We start from the raw sequence: 21,242 nt of genomic DNA on the forward strand, positions 1-21,242 counted from the left end.
CCGAATTTTTTTTTACATTTTTATGTATTAACATTATGAACAGTTCGAACATAAGAGGGAGTTTCACTTTAATTCTCTGAAAGAAAATAAAAGAAAAAGGGGCATGCATAAAAAATGCTTTTTCATGTATGTTCCTGTCGTGCTGTTCCTGGCTGACTTGGCTGTCCGGTTTGTTTGTGCGTGTTGGTGTTGCAGAGGGACAGCGAGGAGAAACAGTCGGCGCTGAAGGAGCAGCTGAAGGCGTGGCAGAGACTGAGACACGACCTGGAGAGAGCCAGGCTGCTGGTGGAGCTCATCCGCAAGAGGGAAAAACTCAAAAGGGAGACAGTAAGATACAAATTACTTTTATTTCTGTCACGATATATCAAAACACGTAGCAATAGGCTATAATGTTTTTCTATTTTATAGGGGTGTGCATTGGCACTGCCCTCACAATTCGATTCGATTACGATTCACCAGGTAACGATTCGATTCTACGATGCATTGCGATGCATCACAATTCTACTGCACACAACAAGGGACATTTTTCGTCAGTCATGAGGCAATACAAGCAGTCAGATAGGCCTAATAACAATAGATTTTATTGGCTATATTTTGAAAAGATGGCAAAATGAATCTCCTGCCTGAGTTCATCTAAGAGTAAGGAAAGAGAAATGCCTCCTCCTGCCATAAAAAGGAACCTGCTGAGGTGAAATCTACATCAGCTAAATGTGGAGCCCTTGTTCCTGAGCTAGGGAAGACGTTAGCGCTATCCCAACTAGCTAGCTATGCTAGTTTTCATGACGCAAAAATGTAACGTTAAGGAGTCGACTTTAAATAGGCAAATACAATGGTAATTACCTATCAATAGTACTTTCTATAAAAACGTAAATGTTAAGTTCTGTCAAATACTACCACATACTTCAGTCACAACATATCAAACAGCTTGTCCCGCTAGCTTACCTGTGCTGCATCAACACATGGCTCAGTAGAATATTCAATGAGCCATGTGTTGATGCGCATGTCTGAAGGACAGGGAGTGGGTCGGGTTAGCGTTGTGTTTACTGGAACTTTGACATCGGCTCAAAGGCCTCCTGGGCCGTAAATGGAAAATTTTTTCACAGGGCATCAAGGCCAGAGTGTGAAATTCCCACCCTGTCCCCCACAACTTTCCACTGGAGGACAGGAAATAAACATAATCCATTATGGCACTTTGCTTCATCGATGCTGAATCGTGCATGCCCCGCATTGCGATGCATCGCCGAATTGATTATTGTTGACACCACTACTAGTCACTATAACATTATTACCATCATATCATCAGTATAATTGCCATCATCTTGCCACTGTACCTTACCTACCAACTGATCATTTTTTTAACTTCTTAAGTGTCCTTGTTCTATTCTGTGTTTTTTCTATTGTTGTTTTTATTTATTCTACCTTAGTATTTTATTATATTGTATTTTATTGTACTCAAATACCGGTGACAACTGAATTTCCCTTCAGGGATGAATACAGTAATCTATCTATCTATCTAAAAAGTTATTTTTAGATTTCAGCAGGGGTACATTGTGTCTGTGTTCAGATCAAAGTGCAGCAGATGGCGCTGGAGATGCAGCTGACTCCCTTCCTGGTTCTGCTGAGGAGCACGCTGGAGCAGCTACAGGAGAGAGACATTAATAACTTCTTCACTGAGCCCGTACCGCTGGCAGAGGTAAACACACACACACACACACACACACACACACACACACACACACACACTCAGGAGGTTTCATATTTATCCTCTTTTCATATCAATGTAATCTTTGAAATCACATTGACATTTTTATACTTGTCTCCTCTGTTTATTTGAATTGGTGCATAATGTATGTTGAATTATATATTGCACCTCTATATTTCTCTATTTGCATTTTATTTATAACTACAATTATAATTATCTTTATTATGTCCCTGTTGTTTTTTATGAAAAAAGATCTTAGTCTGGGATATGTCACTGCTTAAAAACAATATAGATTTAGTTGCATTATTGTTTTTTGTTTGCAATATTAGATTAAATTATCTCACCATCTCATCTCTCCTCTCATTTATTTATTTAATATTCTGGCTCATTATCTTTGATACAAGTCTTTTGTAATGGTATTTGTGGTATCCTTGCCAAAAAATGTTGTATGCATGTGGAAAACTAATATTGGCTTTTATGCCTCCCGTAAATGGCTCTAATCCTGACCAGGCATTTAATGCATGGCACAACTTTTTAAAATTACGTATCCACTCTGGCTTTTACAGGGTCTTATCCGCATTGAAATAAAAAAAAATTACTGTACATATCGTCACCCTGTTAAAATAATCGCCTAACTCATTTTTTCAAGTTTTGCAGGAAACACAAAAAACTTCACCGAAAGTATAAGATATGACATTTATTGATCATTTCATTCAAAAAGGATGTAACAAAGGACGGCTATTGGCATAGTAATAACACAGTGTGTACATTATGTAACTTTACTTAAGAGAAATAAATGACTTAGGCAAGTTTTTGGACATGCCTTTGTGACTTAAGCAAGATATGGTAACACTTTATTTTGAAGGTGTCTACATAAGAGTCACACAAGCCTGTCAGAAACATGACATGACATGTATCATGAGCATTAATGTTACTTCAAAGTGTCGTTAATGTTCATGACACATCCCATGTCATGTTTATGACATGCTCATGTCACTCTTATGTAGACACCTTCAAAATAAAGTGTTACCATTTCTTGCTGAAGTCACAAAGGCATGTTAAAAAAATTGCCTAAGTCACATTTTATTTTGACTTAGGCATAATAAATCCGCTTAAGTCACACACTTGACATAGGCCATTATCTTAAAGGTAAAATCACATGATGTGATCAACTGAGGATGGAGGAGATTCTACCATAGGTGGCTATGAGGAGATGATTTAGGCAAAAAAAACAACAATTTTGACAAAAAATGACATAGGTGATTATTTTAACAGTGTGATGATATACAAGAGCTTATGAAAACATTGGGGTCATGCCATTTTCTGATCTCGACCCTCTACCATTCAGGTGCCAGACTACCTGGACCACATCGACACTCCAATGGACTTCCAGACCATGTGGAACCTGCTGGAGTCCCATCGCTACCTCACGTTTGAGGCCTTTGAGGCAGACTTTGGCCTCATTGTCAACAACTGCCTCAAGTACAACGCCAAGGACACGGTCTTCTACCGCGCCGCCCTGCGGCTCAGGGAGATGGGCGGGGCCGTCATGAGGACGGCCAGGAGACACGCTGAGCGGATCGGCTTCGATTACGAGGCGGGCCTTCACCTCCCCCGGGAGCCGAGTCCAGACAGTCAGCGCGAAGACCGAGAGAGGGAACGGGAACGAGAACGGGAACGGGAAAGGGATCGTGAGCGAGACAGGGACCGAGACAGGGACCGAGATCGAGACAGAGATCGAGACAGAGACCGAGACCGGGACAGAGACCGAGATCGAGACAGAGACCGGGACAGAGACCGAGACAGAGAACGAGACCGGCCATTGTCCTCTAATGAAGATGGTAAGTGAACCTCAGTTCAATTCAATTCAATTCAATTGGCTTTATTGGCATGACGTAACAATGTAAACAGTCATGGCCAAAAATATTGGCACCTCTGCACTTCTGCCAGATAATGCACCGCTTCTCCCGGACAATTGTTGCAATTACAAATGCTTTGGTGTTCACATGTTTATTGCTTTTGTTTGTCATTCTGGGAGAACGTCCTGTGGACAGATGAGACCAAAGTAGAGCTTTTTGGTAAAGCACATTGTACTGTTTATAGAAAATGAAAAGATGAGGCCTTCAAAGAAAAGATCATGGTCCCTACGGTCAAACATAGTAGAGGTTCACAGATGTTTTGGGGGTTGCTTTGCTGCTTCTGGCACTGGATGCCTTGACTGTGTGCATGACATCATGAAATCTGAAGACTACCAAAGAATTTTGGGGCGCAATGTAGGGCCCAGGGTCAGAAAGCTGGGTCTCCGTCAGAGGTCAGGGGTCTTCCAGCAGGTTAATGACCCAAAGCACACTTCAAAAGCACCCAGAAATGGTTAAAGATAAGCTCTGGAGACTTCTGAAGTGTCCAGAAATGAGTCCAGATCTAAATTATAGAATATATAGAAGACTTGTGGAGAGATCTTAAAACAGCAGAAGAGGGAAAATTGCAGTAGAAAGGTGAAAATCCCAGTAGAAAGGTGTAAGAAACTCATTGATGGTTACAGGAAATGATTGATTTCAGTTATTTTTTCCAAAGGGTGTGCTACCAAATATTAAGATGAGGGTGCCAATAATTTTGTCCAGTCCATTTTTGGAGTTCTGTGTGGAATGATCAGATTTGGCTTTTTTTTCTCTGCTTTTCTTGTGTTGTTCCAATGCAAACAAAAGCAATAAACATGTGAATAACAAAGCATTTGCAATTGCAACAATTTTCTGGGAGAAATGGTGCATTATCTGACAGAAGTGCAGGGGTGCCAATATTTTTGGCCATGGCTGTATATTGGCAAAGCAAGCATCAGAAAAACAAGATAAGGAAAGCAATATTTACAATAAATTATTATAATTCTGTTATTCATTTTAAAAGAAAAGAAAAACTAATAACAACAAAAGAAAGCAATATTTACAATCATTGAATTACAATCAACATATGATTTATACAATCTAACTGTCCCAGCAAAAAAAGAAGAAAAAATAAAATAGAAATAAAAACAAAACAACCAACAGCTGCGTGTCACTCTCTGTCTCTCAGTGTGTGACCTCTTTCACAAGGGAAAAAATAGGTGAGAGGCAAAATATTTCAGATGATTCCTCCTTGGCAAAGAGAGCTTCTACTGTATGTCGTCCAGCCACATTTTAGTGGCCAGTTGATACCTTTCATTTGGAGACAAGACAATATGTTCTAAAATGACACGCTCTTATCATTCAGAAACATTTGGCAGGCTAGAAGCTAGAGGAAAATTAATACTTGGGCGGTGAAGGTATAAGAGATATTTTATTTCCTTTCAGTGATCAAATATCAGTTACAATACCTTCCTTGTCACAAGCGTTGATCGCTGGAACAGTAATACACTGTCCTGCTATTATGTCGACTCAGGCCCCGTTCACACCAGGACGCTCGCGGGTAAAAACGACAAAATATTTTATGTGAAGTGCCTTTCGTTTAGACGGTGACGGCGTTTTGGGGGCTTAAAGACCAAAAATCTGAAACCACCCTCCAAAGTGTAAAAGTGTAATCCTCTCCTCCGTAGCGTGTCGTCTACACTGACAAGACACAAAACTCTGATCTGATCTGCTCACGTCACGTATGTGTTTACGTCACATACATGCTCCAGGACAGGAAATAAAGAAACGTGGGATTATTTCCATGGTGGGACCTTCAAGCTGCTCTGGCAGCTCTAATAAACTTACAGGAGTCTTTCCACCAAATGTCCAGGATATGTACAGATAGTATTAGTGAACAGAGAAGGATCTGGAATTACCTCCATCACATTCTGGATGCAGCGATTGGTGGGAGGAGCCAGACGGCTGTGAACGAGACCTGGGAGATCTAGTGATGGAGGAGAACTTTGTGGAAGGAGTCAGTAATGGACACAAAATGACAAAAAAAGACACAAATTGACCACAAACAGACACAAATTGACAAAAAAGACACAAATGGACAAAAAAAAGATGCAAAATAGCCAAAAAAAAGACACAAAATGACAAAAAAAATACACAAAATGGCCAAAGACAAAAATTGACCACAAAAAGACGCAAAATAAGCAAAAAAAGAGACACAAAATGAGCAAAAAAGACACTAAATGACCGAAAAAGATGCAAAATAACCAAAGAAAAAACACAAATTGACAGAATTGAAGATGCAAAATGGCCAAAAACCAGTCAGACGGCTTTGGAGGAGACCTGGAAGATCTAGTGATGGTGGAGAACTTTGTGGAAGGAGTAGCTGATGAAAATGTGTGGCGTGAAAACTTCTGCATGCCCAAAGATGCTCTTATGGCTTTAAGTGATGCCGCCTGGCTGCATACAATCACATTTCACACACTTTTGCGTCACCGTATGCAGCAGATTTCCTCCTGAAAACGCTCGTCTAAACGAGGAATAAAAAGTGAAGACGCGACGCCACTTTTGCGTCTTCTGTTCAGACCGTCCTCATGTGAACGGGGCCTAAGATGCTGAATACAAATACAATGAAGAGAAAAAATGTCTTTGGTGTAGTGACGCGTCTTGACCAATAGATGGCACATGACAATCATTTAATTCAGTTGTTAGAAACATCACAAATCCTTGTTGCTTGTGTACAGTGGGTTGCTTACATTATTACTTTTTTGTATAAAAACAGAGATCCATCTTTGTTACTAGATGAAGTGATTTGTTGGGAATTGTATTTTTTTATTTATTTAATCTTCCTCTTAGACCTGTGTCCAATGTCCTTGGTAGTTTTTATCATGTTTGGTGTCAACCTCATCCTGTTTTTGTTCCTTCAAAGGAAACAGTAAATATTTTAGTTGGTTTTGTCAATTTAAGGTCATGACATTTTAGTCAACACAAAAATGAGGAATAAAAGACTTAAATAGGAATAATTAGAAATAAAATAGTGAAGATAAGTATATACAGAAAGGTTTGTCACAGCTATGCAAAGTGTAGTTATGGCTGAATAAATCACAACCAATATAAATCAGTTAAATATGTATTTATATTTATTTATCAGTCAGTCTGGTTTATCCAAACAGATAATTTTGACCTTTAGTCTCAACATTATCTGATGTAAACCACAGGATGAATGACTAAGAATGCGGCTTTGTGTTCTGATACTATCAATTTTAGAAAAACATCCAGAACTTTTTGTTAATTGCATATTTATGTTAACAAACACAAGTGAACAACTGGCCTGGGGCCCGATTCAGAAACTGTTCCAGCATGTAACTTCCTGAAAAACTGAACTGTTAAAAGTGTCATTTTCAGAAAAACTGAACTGTTAAAAGTGTCATTTTCAGCAGAAAAAAATGGTTACAGTGTGTTAATTACTGAGCTTTTAAAATTCTTCTAGATATTGTATAAACTAAATGTAATGGGCCAAATAGCTGCTTTCCCTTAATTTCTTTAGGCTAAACTTAGATGGTGGCATTGTAGGGCTGCACAATTTATCAAAATACATCAGTCAGTCTGGTTCATTTTGACATTTCGTCTCATCATTATCTGATGTAAACCACAGGATGAATGACTAAGAATGCGACTTTGTGTTCTGATACTATCAATTTTAGAAAAACATCCAGAAATGGAACTTGTTGTAAATTGCATATTTATTTTCATCAAACGCAAGTGAACAACTGGGCCGATAACGAGGACTGAAACAAGTTCTGAGCGCTGCGGTGCAGGCTGTGGGTGTGTGTTTGTGTGACAGAGAGAGTCAGAGAGAGGGAAAGAAAAGGTGGAAAGTGGACTAGTGTTCGTAATGGTTTTGTAAGTTATTAATCACTTCCTCAAGACATTGCTCCGTCACTTTCCGCCCGGGTTGTGGCCACGGGTCGACCTGCGCATCACTAATGCTCCTGGCGTGCTGCCGCTGGCGTTCTGATATGCAGCACGTGCAGCACAGGAAATGAAACTGCTGAATTGAAAAAAGAAGTCTTATCTAGTTCTTTTTAACTACATTTTAGTCTTTTTTTTTCCGTCAATATCGCATTTTGTATAGAGTCGCTAAATGACGTCGGTGCTGCTTCCTCAACTTTAATGTCTTAGTCATCAAACAAAGTTTGTGGAAGAAGATATTTAGTCATAGTTTTTGTTAACAAAACAACACTACTTCTCACATGTGCACACATATGATATATTAATAGAATTACTTTTTGAACACCCACAGATTGAGCTCGATGACTCTTGCAGACATTAGGTACAGCACCAGTATGTAGCTGTATTACACAAAATATCATAATGTTGTCAGATAATGTCTAATAGCACAGGATTTCTGCCAAACATGTTGTTCAACAGGAAACAGCTCACATCTCTCCCTTTAACCCATTAAGGCCTAAAGCGCCTGGAAAAAAATGTCTGTAAAACCTCTGGGCGATTTTCAAACGACCCCCTAAAACCTGAAGTTTTTCTGGAAATTCAACACCTACTAAATAATAGATTTTTCAGCCTCTGTAGCAGATAGAAATGAAATTCAAAAAGTATTTGAGAGCTTATACCCGTGGCTTTCATACGACGTTGAGTTTATTTTTCCAAACCTTCAATAAAGTTTTTTAAAAAATCAACAAACTCGCAAATGTTACATTTGACTGAATAAAAAATCCTATGCATAATACTAATACATGCCCATTAGCAAGATGCTAACATGATATGACCATTGGAAGAACAAGACATAGTTCTCATTAGCCTACTGTAATAAAAAAATATATATATATATATCATAATAATAATAATAATAATAAATAATAATAATGCATTTTATATATTGCACTTTTCAGGGTACTCAACGACGCATAAAGTAATATAAGACATAAACAGTCATGATTTCTTATATCATCACCACAATCAATTATTATTATTATTATTATTAATATATTATTAATAATATTATTATTATCTCCAGATGGCCACAAATCTGTCTGTTCTTCGGTGAAAATATGTCGTCTAAAAACATATTCCTCATCCATAAATGCCGGTCGATTGGTTCCGAGGGTTCAAAGTCCAGATCAGCAATAAAATCATCGGTGCTGTTTTCATCAGATCTCTCCCGTCACTTCCTGCTGAGCTCCTCCGCTATAGATATATATATATATATATACAGATATGCCTCCGCTATAGTCGTCTTCCTCCATGATTTCAAAGTTCTGGAAAAGTCCCATGATGCATTGCGACACTCCCGCATGTATTCTGATCATGTTCTGATGCATTTCATTGGCCAAGAGACCGAAAATAGGTGGAAAAAAATACAAATACTACAAAATGACGTATCCGCTGTCCCGGCCTTAATGGTAGAGTGACGCAACAGCGCTCCCGGTTTTAATGGTAGAAATGCGATAATGCTTTCCCGGCGTCTATGGGTTAACTTCCTTCATAGTAATTGACTTTTTGTTCCTCTGAAGGAGTTTACCAGCCTGTCTCTCCTCTCTCAGACCTGCTGCTGCCAGAGAACCGGCGGCGTTTACCGCTGGAGGAGCAGCTGCATTACCTGCAGGCGCGTCTGGACGAGGTCAGCTCAGGGAAGCACAGCATCGGTCAGTCCCGCAGAGCCAAAGCTCTGAGGAAGGAGATCAGCGTCATCAAGAGGAAGCTAGCGCACCAGCGGGAGGGGGGCTCCGGTATGGGGGGCCGTGAGTCTGCTGGAGGAGGAGACCGGGGGTCTTCCCTCCCGCATCATCCATCTTCTTCAGGACACCACGACGAGGGAGGAGAGAGCAGCAGCCAGGAGATTGGTGGAAAAGGTTTGTCTAGGAAGATGGAAAAAATTAGGGTTGTCACCATACTAAAATGTTCAACTCGATACCGATACTCAGGAAAATATTCGATGCTCGGTACCATTTTCGATACCACCAGGATAAAAACAAAGACCCCAAAATTTAACAGAAATATTTTTGTTAACCCTCTATGGCAGTAGTTCTCAACCTTTTTGAGTCGCGACCCCCAATTTAACATGCATGTTGTCCGCGACCCCCACTCACTGAACAGAATTTCACATGCACAGTTCAGATCACCCAAAAAAGAAACAAAATGACCAAAAAAAGGAAACAAAATGACCAAAAAAGACACAAAATGACCACAAAATGATCCAAAAAGACACAAATTGACCAAAAAAGACACAAAATGACCACAAAATGATCCAAAAAGACACAAATTGACCAAAAAAGACACAAAATGACCAAAAAAGGAAACAAAATGACCAAAAAAGGAAACAAAATGACCAAAAAAAAGACACAAAATGACCAAAAAAAGGAAACAAAATGACCAAAAAAGACACAAAATCACCACAAAATGACCAAAAAAAGACACAAAATGACCCAAAAAAGAAACAAAATGACCAAAAGACACAAAATTACTAAAAAAGACACAATTTGACCAAAAAAAGGCACAAAATGACCATAAAGACTAATACACATTAACACATGAACACTTTAACACAGTGGAGACAGAGCTGACTTCCAAAATGATTTGGCGACCCCCAGAAATCCTCTCGCGACCCCAATTGGGGTCCCGACCCCAAGGTTGAGAATAGCTGCCCTATGGTACGGTGTTGCCCTCAGACAACATAACCATTTCTGGCCTGTCAGATTTCTACAATGCATGTTTTTGCAAGAAACCAGTTAAAAAAAGTTTGTTTTACAGTGTTTTTAAATTTAAAATGTTATGCATTGGACCCTGTTGAAGTGACTCTTTTACACATGTTTATTAAATAAATGATGTTAAAATTAATTCAAAAAACTTTCTTTTTCACTTGCACTTGTGCACTGTTATGGTACAATGTTGCCTACGGGCAACAAACCCCAAAAACTTCCCAAAAAAAATTATAAAATTTCTTCAGATTATGTTTATTTAGTCTATTTTAAGACAAAAAAACAACAACACTCATTTCCTAACTGACATCACAATGCGTACCATAGAGGGTTAACAAAAAAATGCAACATGTAAAAACTAACAGAACCACAGGTTAAATATTTATAATAGTAATATAATATATATAACAGTTGTGCAAAAAGAAACTGCAACTATGATAACAAGCTTCAGGTCTGAGGTAGTGCAAAAAATAAATAAATACAATAAACAATAACAATTAGAAGAATATTTTAAGGTTGTATGCTGTGCACAATATTAGGCAAGCTTGATTAAAAAAATAACTTAAGTGTTCATTCCTTGGCTAGGTATCGATACTTTTGAAAATGAGTATCGTATCCAGATACAACGTTTTAGTATCGATACTTTTTTGAGTATCGATACTTTTTTTTTTTTTTTTTTATGATTCAACTTTTATTGAGTTTTTAAATTTTTTTACAAGACCACACTAGCAACCAATTAAGAAAAGGGGAAAAAAAAAAAAAAGGAAAAAAGGGGCAAGATTAAGATACACAATCTTATAATAAAACATAAATAAAAATAAATAAATAAAACAATAAAATAAAAATAAGTACATAAGAGGTCCAAGACAGGTACAATTAATCCATGCTCAATGTGTTAATTCACTGTCTACAAAGATCTTGTATCGATACTTTTTTGAGTATCGATACTTTTGACAACCCTATTAAAAATACATGAAACATTTTAAAAAATGTGCTGGCATTTTAACGTAGAAACCTCTCTCCTCTTCAAGATCTGAGCGTGTCCTCGTCTGCCCTGGCTCCAGAGGTGGGCCGTCGAACGTCCGTCCTCTTTTCCAAGAAGAACCAAAAAATGGCCGGACCCCCCAAAAGGCCAGGACGGCCCCCGAAGAACAGGGATGCTGGCTACGCCGGGGCGGGGCTGGGCCAAAGCCCCATCGGACCCCCTCAGCTTCCCCTGCTGTCCCCAAACAGGCAGAGGAAGAGGCCCCGCAGCCCCCGCAGCAGCTCCAGCTCCGACAGCGACAGCGATAACGACGACCTGCTCCCAGGTACAGCACACCAAGTTTATTATACACTGTAAAACTTTTTACTGTAAAATTACAGTAAATTACTGGCAGCACTTTCACCAGTAAGTTACTTTAAAACTTACAGTACCTCTACTGCATTATAGAAATACAGGTCCGTTTACTGACAAACTGTCTCGTAACGAAGAAAAAAAATAGTGTGATGTTTAAATGTTTAACTCTAAATTATGTTATAACTAATCCATTTAAACTCTATATTAGGCTTACTGGAAAAACAACACATTGTGATTATTTCAGCCCAGACAAAAATATCAAAAATAACGGCTTTATTTTCCCTACATGCTCAGTTGAAAACAGTAAATTCCTGTAAAAATCAAAAAAAGTCAAAAGAAACCGTTGGAATGCCTGAGCAATCATGATAACTCCCACAATGCATTGTTTTCACAGCAATATGCTGTATAATCATAATACAGCAAGTTACTGTTAGAATTTGACTGTAAATTTACAGCAAAGTCTTACAGTGTAGTTAACTAAAACTAACAAAATAACGAAAACTAGAATTGAAAAAACATTTTCGTTAACTGAAATAAAAATAAAAACTAGAGTTTTTAAAAAAACAATAACTGACTGAAACTGTATTGTGTGGGTACAAAACTAACTAAAACTAACTAAAATTATAGTGAAAATGTCCTTAGTTTTCGTTTTTGTCAACTTTTTTCATTCATAATTCAGTGTTTCTATTAGAACATGCAACACATGGTGAATATGTTTACTGAGACTGGGATGTTTACACTAGAACCAAAATACAAAACAGTTAATAACCTTATTGGGGCTGAGATGATAAACCAAAGGAAATAAAGGAAACATTTATTATGACCTCTTTTAATCTGGCATCCAACACATAGCCCATTACAAAAAAACGAAAACTAATAAAAACTAAACTAAAACTAAGCATTTTCAAAAACTAAAAACTAAACTAAAACTAGAAAACTCACTCTAAAAACTAACTAAAACTAACTGAATTTGAAGACAAAAATTCACAACGAAATTAAAACTAAAACTAATGAAAAATCCAAAACTATTATAACCTTGCAGCAGACCAATGCACAATAAACATTAACATGCCATTTTAGCATCACCTCCACTCACTGGACTCTTTTGGCTTTCCCTCAGGTTTGCCAAGTAACGGTTTTGATGGAGGAAACCAGCCTGTAACCGAGAGCTTCCGCGTGTACAGAAGTGAGTCTCGTCTGCCTCGTTCCAGCTCCGACTCAGAGTCCACAACCAGCAGCAGCAGCAGTGCAGCTTCTGACAGAACCAGGTGTGTATGAGCCATATTCATTTTTGTATTTCATGTAATTTGGCTCCATGCCACTGGGGGGAGCTGTGTTTGCTGTGTGGCTCAGCTGACCTCGGGTCAGCTGGGTTGGGCCATTTAACCTGGGAAACCCAGACACCGGGGTTGCTGATTTGGGAAGCAAACAGTTTTCGACTGTGCCCAGTTTGTGCCCAGTTTATTCCCAGTTTGTGCCCAGTTTATGCCCAGTTTATGCCCAGTTTGTGCCCAGTTTGTGCCCAGTTTGTGCCCAGTTTGTGCCCAGTTTGTGCCCAGTTTATGCCCAGTTTGTGCCCAGTTTATGCCCAGTTTATGCCCAGTTTATGCCCAGTTTGTGCCCAGTTTATGACCAGTTTATGCCCAGTTTGTGCCCAGTTTGTGCCCAGTTTATGCCCAGTTTATTCCCAGTTTATGCCCAGTTTATGCCCTGTTTATGCCCAGTTTGTGCCCAGTTTATGCCCAGTTTGTGCCCAGTTTATGCCCAGTTTGTGCCCAGTTTATGCCCAGTTTGTGCCCAGTTTATGCCCAGTTTATGCCCAGTTTGTGCCCAGTTTATGCCCAGTTTATGCCCAGTTTGTGCCCTGTTTATGCCCAGTTTGTGCCCAGTTTATGCCCAGTTTGTGCCCAGTTTATGCCCAGTTTATGCCCAGTTTGTGCCCAGTTTGTGCCCAGTTTATGCCCAGTTTATGCCCAGTTTATGCCCAGTTTGTGCCCAGTTTATGCCCAGTTTATGGCCAGTTTGTGCCCAGTTTATGCCCTGTTTATGGCCAGTTTGTGCCTAGTATGTATTAGTATTTTGGTCTTTGATATAAGGAACAATTCGGTTTGTTGTTTTCGTTACATGTGTATATTTTGAGTTAAAGTCATTGCCGCTGTATGACGGGAAAAATAAATCAGCGAGATATTTTGTAAACATTATTGCACTTTGTTTTTTATATGTTCGGAGCGCACTGGGCGCACGTCTAAACTAAATCATCTTTATTAGCAACCAGTACTAGACTTCTTTTAGGAATTAGTCAGTACAAGGTGATTATGTAATCAAAAAAATGCAAATAGAAAAGAGGCATACGATTTTTATTTATTTTTTATTTAATAAATTAATGACATTGATGTGTTTTTTATTTGAAATTTGATTTTGCATGTCTGCACTATTTAGTTATATATTGTATGTTTATAAGCGTTGCTGGTTCCATATTTAATGTTAAAGCAAAACATGTTTGGTATATATTAAAAGGTTTATTAAAGTTTGAAATTTTGGCCCATTGTGTATTTGAGTTTGACACCCCTGGCCTCAGGGGTCTGGATGCTTCGTAGAGAGGGAGCAGATCAAGCAGACCATTCAGAGCTTTGTAGACCAGCAGTAAGATCTTAAAATCTCTCCTCTGACTCACAGGAAGTAAAACAGTGTCAAACTATTCCTTTCAAGTGCTTCCAGATATGTTGTAGCATTAGTGTCATGTCAGGGGTATTCTGGCTTTTATGCTGTGGTTTAACATTTAGTGTTTTAATGAGCTCTAAACTGATACAAAGACAAAGCAACAAGATAAAATAGGGAGTTCCTCAGCAACAGTTAGTATGGCAACTACTAACTATGGTAAGCTGTATTCTATGGTGATAAGGTCTAAACACAAGTTTCAAAGTGTAATGGATCTGTCCTGTGCCTCTTCTTTCTCAGTACGACTCCTTCCAAGCAGGGCAGAGGGAAGACGTTCTCTCGCTCTGCCTTCCAGGAGGACAGCAGCGAGGAGACGTCGGGCACCGAGAATGATTCCTACTCAGTCGGAGGATCGCGGAGCGTTTCACATTGTAAGCATACTTTCACTTGCTATTTATGTAGACGCAGACAGAGAAGAGTGTCTTCTCAGAATGAGTTGAATGTTAATGGAAATGGTTATTCAGTACAGTCAAGCTGCAATATGTCTGAGCCTGTAACCACCCTGATTAGTTCACAGTCAGCATTTATTTGGTCTGATAAGATCTGACTCAGTGTTTGAGTACCAGTAATCAAAATGATCTGACATTTCTTAAAGGTTGCCCTCTGACTCTTTTCTGTGTGCTTTTTTTAAACTGTGGTGGGAAGAGAATCCATGGAAAGATATATATATATTATATATATATATATATATATATATATTCATATATATATATATATATATACATATATACACTACTGGTCAAAAGTTTTAGAACACACCAACTTTTCCAGAATTTAATTGAAAATGATGCAGTTTAATGTCTCAGTGTACTCTGAAATTAATGCACATTTGCAACATTTAAAATTCTTTATTGAGCATGATAGTGTTTTGAAAGTAAAAAAAAGATTCAAAATCACATTTTATGTTGGACTAAAGGACTAAAAAAAGACACAAAATGACCAAAAAAAGACACAAAATGACTAAAAAAAGACACAAAATGACTTACAAAGACATGAAAAGAATTCAAAAATGGACAAAATAGCCCAAGACTCCATAGAGTTAAGTTGTTAACCCATTTCTTGTTCCCTGAAAAAGGCCTACTTGTATAATTCTGAAATGTACATTATTTTTCAGTTTTGGTTAAGCTTACCTTTTTTTATTTACCTCTGGCAGTTCACCACTTACCTTTGGACCCTTTCAAGCTGTTCATTTGACTTGAACTGCTTGAATTTCAATAAAAAACTGGAAAAATTGGGGTGTTCTAAAACTTTTGACCAGTAGTGTATATATATATATATATATATTGGTCCTATTGTGCAAAGTATCCAAACAGAACGACCATATTTTTGCAAAGTGATGCAGTGAAAATATATTATGACATGCAGTGGCAGGATGCAAGTACTGTATTTCTTGTCTGTGTTTGATGTTGCAATAGTATCCTGTAAAAACTAAAAACCCAAAGCTACTAAAACTTAAAGCTGAGACTCAACATCATCATCATGGCAGCTGCTGTAGTTGTTTTCTGTGACATGGGGGGGAAATGAAAAATGAAAATGTAACCAAAGAAAATGTAGATGAAGGGATTGGCAGTCACCATGTGAAGTGCTGAATTTTCATGCTGAAATGAAAACGAGTCCCTATTTTAGGACACCTAACCCAGCAATCACCCAGTCTTGTTGGAGCTGATAAACCACGCGCGTATCTTCTAATAAACCCTGACAACAGTGCAGTTATCTAAATAACCACTGTTCTAGATAGAAGTGAGTGTACACAATGGTGACAGTTGATCCTGTTCCTGTGTTCTTCACCGTCAGTGGTGCGTGGTCGGGCCAGGTCAGGGTGCTGGATGACCTCTGATGATTATTCTTCTCTTGAAGCTCTGGACCTGGTGTGGGCCAAGTGCAGAGGCTATCCTTCATATCCGGCTCTGGTGAGACACAAGTGGACACTGCAAGTGGCAAAGTCGAGACGCCCCGCAGGTTAGTGACTGTAAGTCTAACTCTTCTCCTGTCACCGTCTGCCTTCAGATAATTGACCCCAAGATGCCCAGGGAGGGGGTCTTCCACCGGGGCGTCCCGATTCCCGTCCCCCCTTTGGATGTGCTGAAACTAGGGGAGCAAATGACCCAGGAGGCCAGGGAGCACCTGTTCCTGGTCCTCTTCTTCGACAACAAGAGAACTTGGTCAGTGCTTTGGATTCTCTCGTCTCAACTGTATATGTAACGGCTGTGTGCAGTCAGGGAATGAAGGATGAGTCGCTTGCACTGTTTTCTCTGTTTATTTTCCTCCTGCAGAAGACATAATGACATTTTTCACATGTTCTGCTTCCTCCTCTGCATCACCAACACAAACAGGGACTGTCACAGAGTTTAAAGACTTCACAAAACATTTTATCAGTTAATTTTAACATCTCAAAACCATAAAAGAACATACAAGGAACAAACAATGCCACCTGGTGGCGAAACCAGCACAGAGCGTGGGGTGAGCTAGCTAAACAAAATGAACAAAATCCATAACTTAACAAAGAAAACACATACCTGCAGAAGACATAATAACATTCTGACATGTTCTGCTTCCTCCTCTGCATCACCGCTGCCTAAACATGCAAACACACTGTTAACACCAGGAGAAGGACAGCTAACACGGCCACACAGAACCAAATCACGCCAAAAATGTGAAACTAAAAACATCCATAAAACTTATATTTGTGGTCAAAACAACACAAACCAACGTGATAACATAAAGTATACAATAAAGAACAATATACACCGAAGAGTTCAACTTAAATGACTACATTTTCAAAGAAAAATAACACAAGTACCACATTTTTTCCACATGCTCTCTATCACCAAAGGTTTCAATTTTTGGTAGGAGCCACTTCATCAAGATTGTGGATCGGAGATGGCACCCATATAAAGTCTATGAGAACCAGTATATCTTCCAATCCACTTAAAAGGTCAATCTTGGTGTCAAAATATACATTTTCTGGGTCAAGGAATCATTTAAAGCTATTGAGAATATCACTAGAGATCTGACATGAGATTAAATCGTTCCCTTGATTTTTTTTTTTTGAGCAGCTAATCCGCACTTTCCCGTGAACATAGATTCATTTTCAGCTCAGGATTCCCTGCTGCAGCACTTGAAGACCTACCAGTCTGGGTGAAAATGAACATATCTATTTGATCATGTAGTGATATTCTCAATAGCTTTAAATGATTCTTTGACCCAGAAAATGTATATTTTGACACCAAGATTGACCTTCTGAGTGTCTTGGAAGATATGTTGGTTCTCATAGACTTTATATGGCTGCCATCTCCGATCCACAATCTACTAGAATTTGAAACCTATGGTGATAGAGAGCAGGTGGAAAAAATGTGAAGCTTTTGTCCGACGTGTCCCCTTTATTTGGCTAAGCCGCCTGACTAGTATTGTCAGTCATCATTCTTAGTTACGCTCTGGTTTTTTTGTTATTACTGTCTCTTTTTAATGATGAGTTCAGTAGAAAAAAAAAAACAAGACGCAAGCAAAAAAAACTTCTGTTGTTACTGGATGTGTGTGAGCAAGTATCTTTGTGGCAGGACTTCAAAAGAAAACTGCACTCCTCGTACTGAAGACAGGACGTCTAGCTGAAATAGGGCAAATGTGGTTTTTGAGAATAGAGGAGGAGGGAAACAACAGGTTGTGTTTCAGGTCAACGTGTGCTGTGCAATCACATCTGTTCAACGTTTGCTTTTAACTTTGAAGAAAAAACTGTGTGAAACATAATGACGACAGCCAGTGTTACTCTTAACCTCCTTAATGATCCTCTGAGAGAGAAATCAGAAGATGAACTTCTTTCAGGTCATGCATGGAGTCAAGAGTTAACTCCTTTATTGAATTTATGCACATGAAATGACTCGACTTGTAATGCCTGCAGAGATTTTTATATTTTTTTTAACAAAAATGTACTTTACCCGTGCTTAATTCAAAATGATTTAAACAATCTATCAAAGTATTATCTACATTGCATCTTTCATAAAGGTTAGAATAGTTCAAAGTGCTTAACAGAAGATTGATGAACCGATAATAAGACTTAAATTTAAAGTTGAAGACCATAAAAATGATAGAAAAAGACATTTCAAAATAAAAAGACTAATGCATGCCAGACAATAAAAATACGAAATGCTAAAAAATAGATAAAAAGATAATAAAAATAATAACAAATATGGCAATAAATAAATAAAAGACTAGAAAAAAACCTTGATTTAAAAAAAAAGAAGACAGAAACAAAGACAAATAAAATCAATTAGAGGGATAATAAAGTAACTAAGGAAATAAAATAAATTTAACAACATGGATGAATGAATGAATAAAATAATAATATAAATAGTCTGTAAATCATTATTTTTCAAATGCCTCGCTAACTAGGTAGGTTTTAAGTTTACTTTTTCTTTTTCAACAATTTTTTTATTGTTATGTTTTTATGTTTTTCAACAGAAACACAAGAACATACCTTTTGCCATCATGTCAGTAACAGAGTTAGATAAATAAATAATAGAAATAAAAAAAAAAAAAAATGCCATCCATCTATTTTCAACAGGTAAAATGACTTCCAATTGACTACCTGCCCTCCACCCTCACAACACAGACAGAAGCCCCTCCCCATATTATATATATATATATATATATATATATATATATATATATATATATATATATATATACACACATCACCCATTAATGTAGTCAAAGGAGTCTTAACATTTACGTTTTTATAGAAAGTACTATTGATAGGTAATTACCATTTTATTAGCCTATTTAAAGTCGACTCCTTAACGTTACATTTTTGCGTCATGAAAACTAGCATAGCTAGCTAGCTGGGATAGCGCCATAGACTGTATATAAATAATGGACGTAGTCACCGTGACGTCACCCATTGGTTTGTGGCCCGTTGGAAAGGGAAAAAATAAAAAATAAATAATTGAGTTTTTTAAACTTGTTGGTTGTTGTTGTCACTGTGCGTCTTCTTCTGAGAGTGCTGGGTTGTTTTTGTTACAACATCCTTGTTTGTTCACTCCAAATCCTTCTCTCTTCTAAGGAAAATGTGACTCATGGAACTTGTGTTGATTAATGAGGAGTCAGGCTGGTTGCTGCAGCCTCCTGCTTTCAGCTCTTCTGAAACCTTGGCTGACATCATGGAGACTGATTGTATTTTATATAGTCTATGTATATTCCATAAAATATCTGTCTGGGACAGGGGTCTCAAACTCAAATTACCTGGGGCCGCTGGAGGCAATATCAAAATGACCAAAAAAAGACAGAAAAAAAACTAAATTACTTAAAGACACAAAATGACCAAAAAAAGACACAAATTGACCAAAAAAGACACAAAATGACCAAAAAAGACACAAAGTGATAAAAAAAGACACAAAATGACAAAAAAAAGACACAAAATGACCAAGAAAGACACAAAATGACCAGAAAAAGACACAAATGACCAGAAAGACACAAAATTAACAAAAATGACAAAAAAGGCACAAATTGACCACAAAATGATTAAAAAAAGACAGAAAATGACCAAAAAAAGACACAAAATGACCAAAAAAGACACAAAATGACTATAAAAAGACACAAAATTATTAAAAAAAGACAAAATGACAAAAAAAGACACAAATTGACCAAAAAAAGGAAACAAAATTACCAAAAAAAGACAGAAAATGACCCAAAAAAGACATAAAATTACCAAAAAAGACACAAAATTACCAAAAAGACTAAAACACATGAACACTTTAACACAGTGGAGACAGAGCTGACTTCCAAAATGATTTGGCGACCCCCAGAAATCATCTCGCGACCCCAATTGGGGTCCCGACCCCAAGGTTGAGAACAGCTGCCATAGAGGGTTAAGGAGAGGAGCCCACATTTCATTAAAGGACCTCTCAATACCCTTCACAACTGCAAAAATGTAACACTCAAGTCTGTGTTTGTGTGTTTCCAGGCAGTGGCTTCCACGCTCTAAGCTGGTGCCGCTCGGCGTGGACCAGGAGCTGGACAAGGAGAAGATGCTGGAAGGAAGAAAATCCAACATCCGCAAGTCGGTGCAGGTGGCCTACCACCGAGCCATGCAGCACCGCAGCAAGGTGCAGGGAGACCCCAGCAGCGAGACCAGTGACAGTGACTGAAAACACACACACACACACACACACCTGATGTGTTGGTGGAGTAAACATTTCTCTATGGAGAGCCCAGCTAGCCATCACAGAACACAGTAACCAGTGCCAGTAACACAGAGTGGGGAAAAACACCCACCACGTTGGCCCCAAGTCAAACATCATGCACACTAAGCCGTATTCAATCTGACATGTAAAATATTGTATTTAAGAGATTTGAAAAAAAATGAATTAATAATAATGATGGATGAAAAATGTGCTATGTTCAGAATCACCAATCAAAAATATTTCTCGTATGTGGACGATGTTAACCCTTTGATGCGTAACATGTTGACCCCTCTTCTGATGCACAACACGGGTCAAAACGACCCGCATTCATTCCCCAAGTTGTTTAATGCTGTTTTGTGTAACTTGCTAAGCTAACTACTTAGCCAAGAAGTTAGCTAAGTATTTAGCTTAGCAGGCTACTTTGCTAAATACTTACCCAAGAAGTTAGCTCAGTAGTTAGCTTAGCAGGCTACTTTGCTAACTACTCAGCCATGAAGTTAGCTAAGTATTTAGCTAAGCAGGCTACTTTGCTAAATACTTACCCAAGAAGTTAGCTAAGTAGTTAGCTTAGCAGGCTACTTTGCTAAATACTTACCCAAGAAGTTAGCTAAGTAGTTAGCTTAGCAAGCTACTTAGCCAAGAAGTTAGCTAAGTATTTAGCTTAGCAGGCTACTTTGCTAACTACTCAGCCATGAAGTTAGCTAAGTATTTAGCTTA

At 38.2% G+C, this 21,242-nt stretch overlaps 1 protein-coding gene across 2 annotated transcripts in view; it reads left to right on the forward strand.

Annotated features, from left to right (window-relative positions):
* brpf1 (bromodomain and PHD finger containing, 1) overlaps nt 1–20,935 on the forward strand; it is a 30,785-nt gene extending 9,850 nt beyond the window's left edge. The window contains exons 7-16 of one of the 2 annotated variants that reach the window (XM_059333876.1): nt 196–327; nt 1,565–1,693; nt 3,051–3,543; nt 9,138–9,446; nt 11,324–11,602; nt 12,752–12,899; nt 14,590–14,720; nt 16,144–16,259; nt 16,357–16,511; nt 20,306–20,935. In XM_059333876.1, coding sequence (XP_059189859.1) covers nt 196–327; nt 1,565–1,693; nt 3,051–3,543; nt 9,138–9,446; nt 11,324–11,602; nt 12,752–12,899; nt 14,590–14,720; nt 16,144–16,259; nt 16,357–16,511; nt 20,306–20,489 — 2,076 coding nt within the window. In that variant the 3' untranslated portion in view covers nt 20,490–20,935. The remainder of the gene's footprint in view (nt 1–195; nt 328–1,564; nt 1,694–3,050; nt 3,544–9,137; nt 9,447–11,323; nt 11,603–12,751; nt 12,900–14,589; nt 14,721–16,143; nt 16,260–16,356; nt 16,512–20,305) is intronic. The other variant, XM_059333877.1, reaches the window with a different exon arrangement.
* The last annotated feature ends 307 nt before the right edge of the window (nt 20,936–21,242 follow it).

The sequence above is a fragment of the Centropristis striata genome, chromosome 5 (genome assembly GCF_030273125.1).
Source record: "Centropristis striata isolate RG_2023a ecotype Rhode Island chromosome 5, C.striata_1.0, whole genome shotgun sequence".
In the NCBI taxonomy this organism is placed as follows: Eukaryota; Metazoa; Chordata; class Actinopteri; order Perciformes; family Serranidae; genus Centropristis; species Centropristis striata.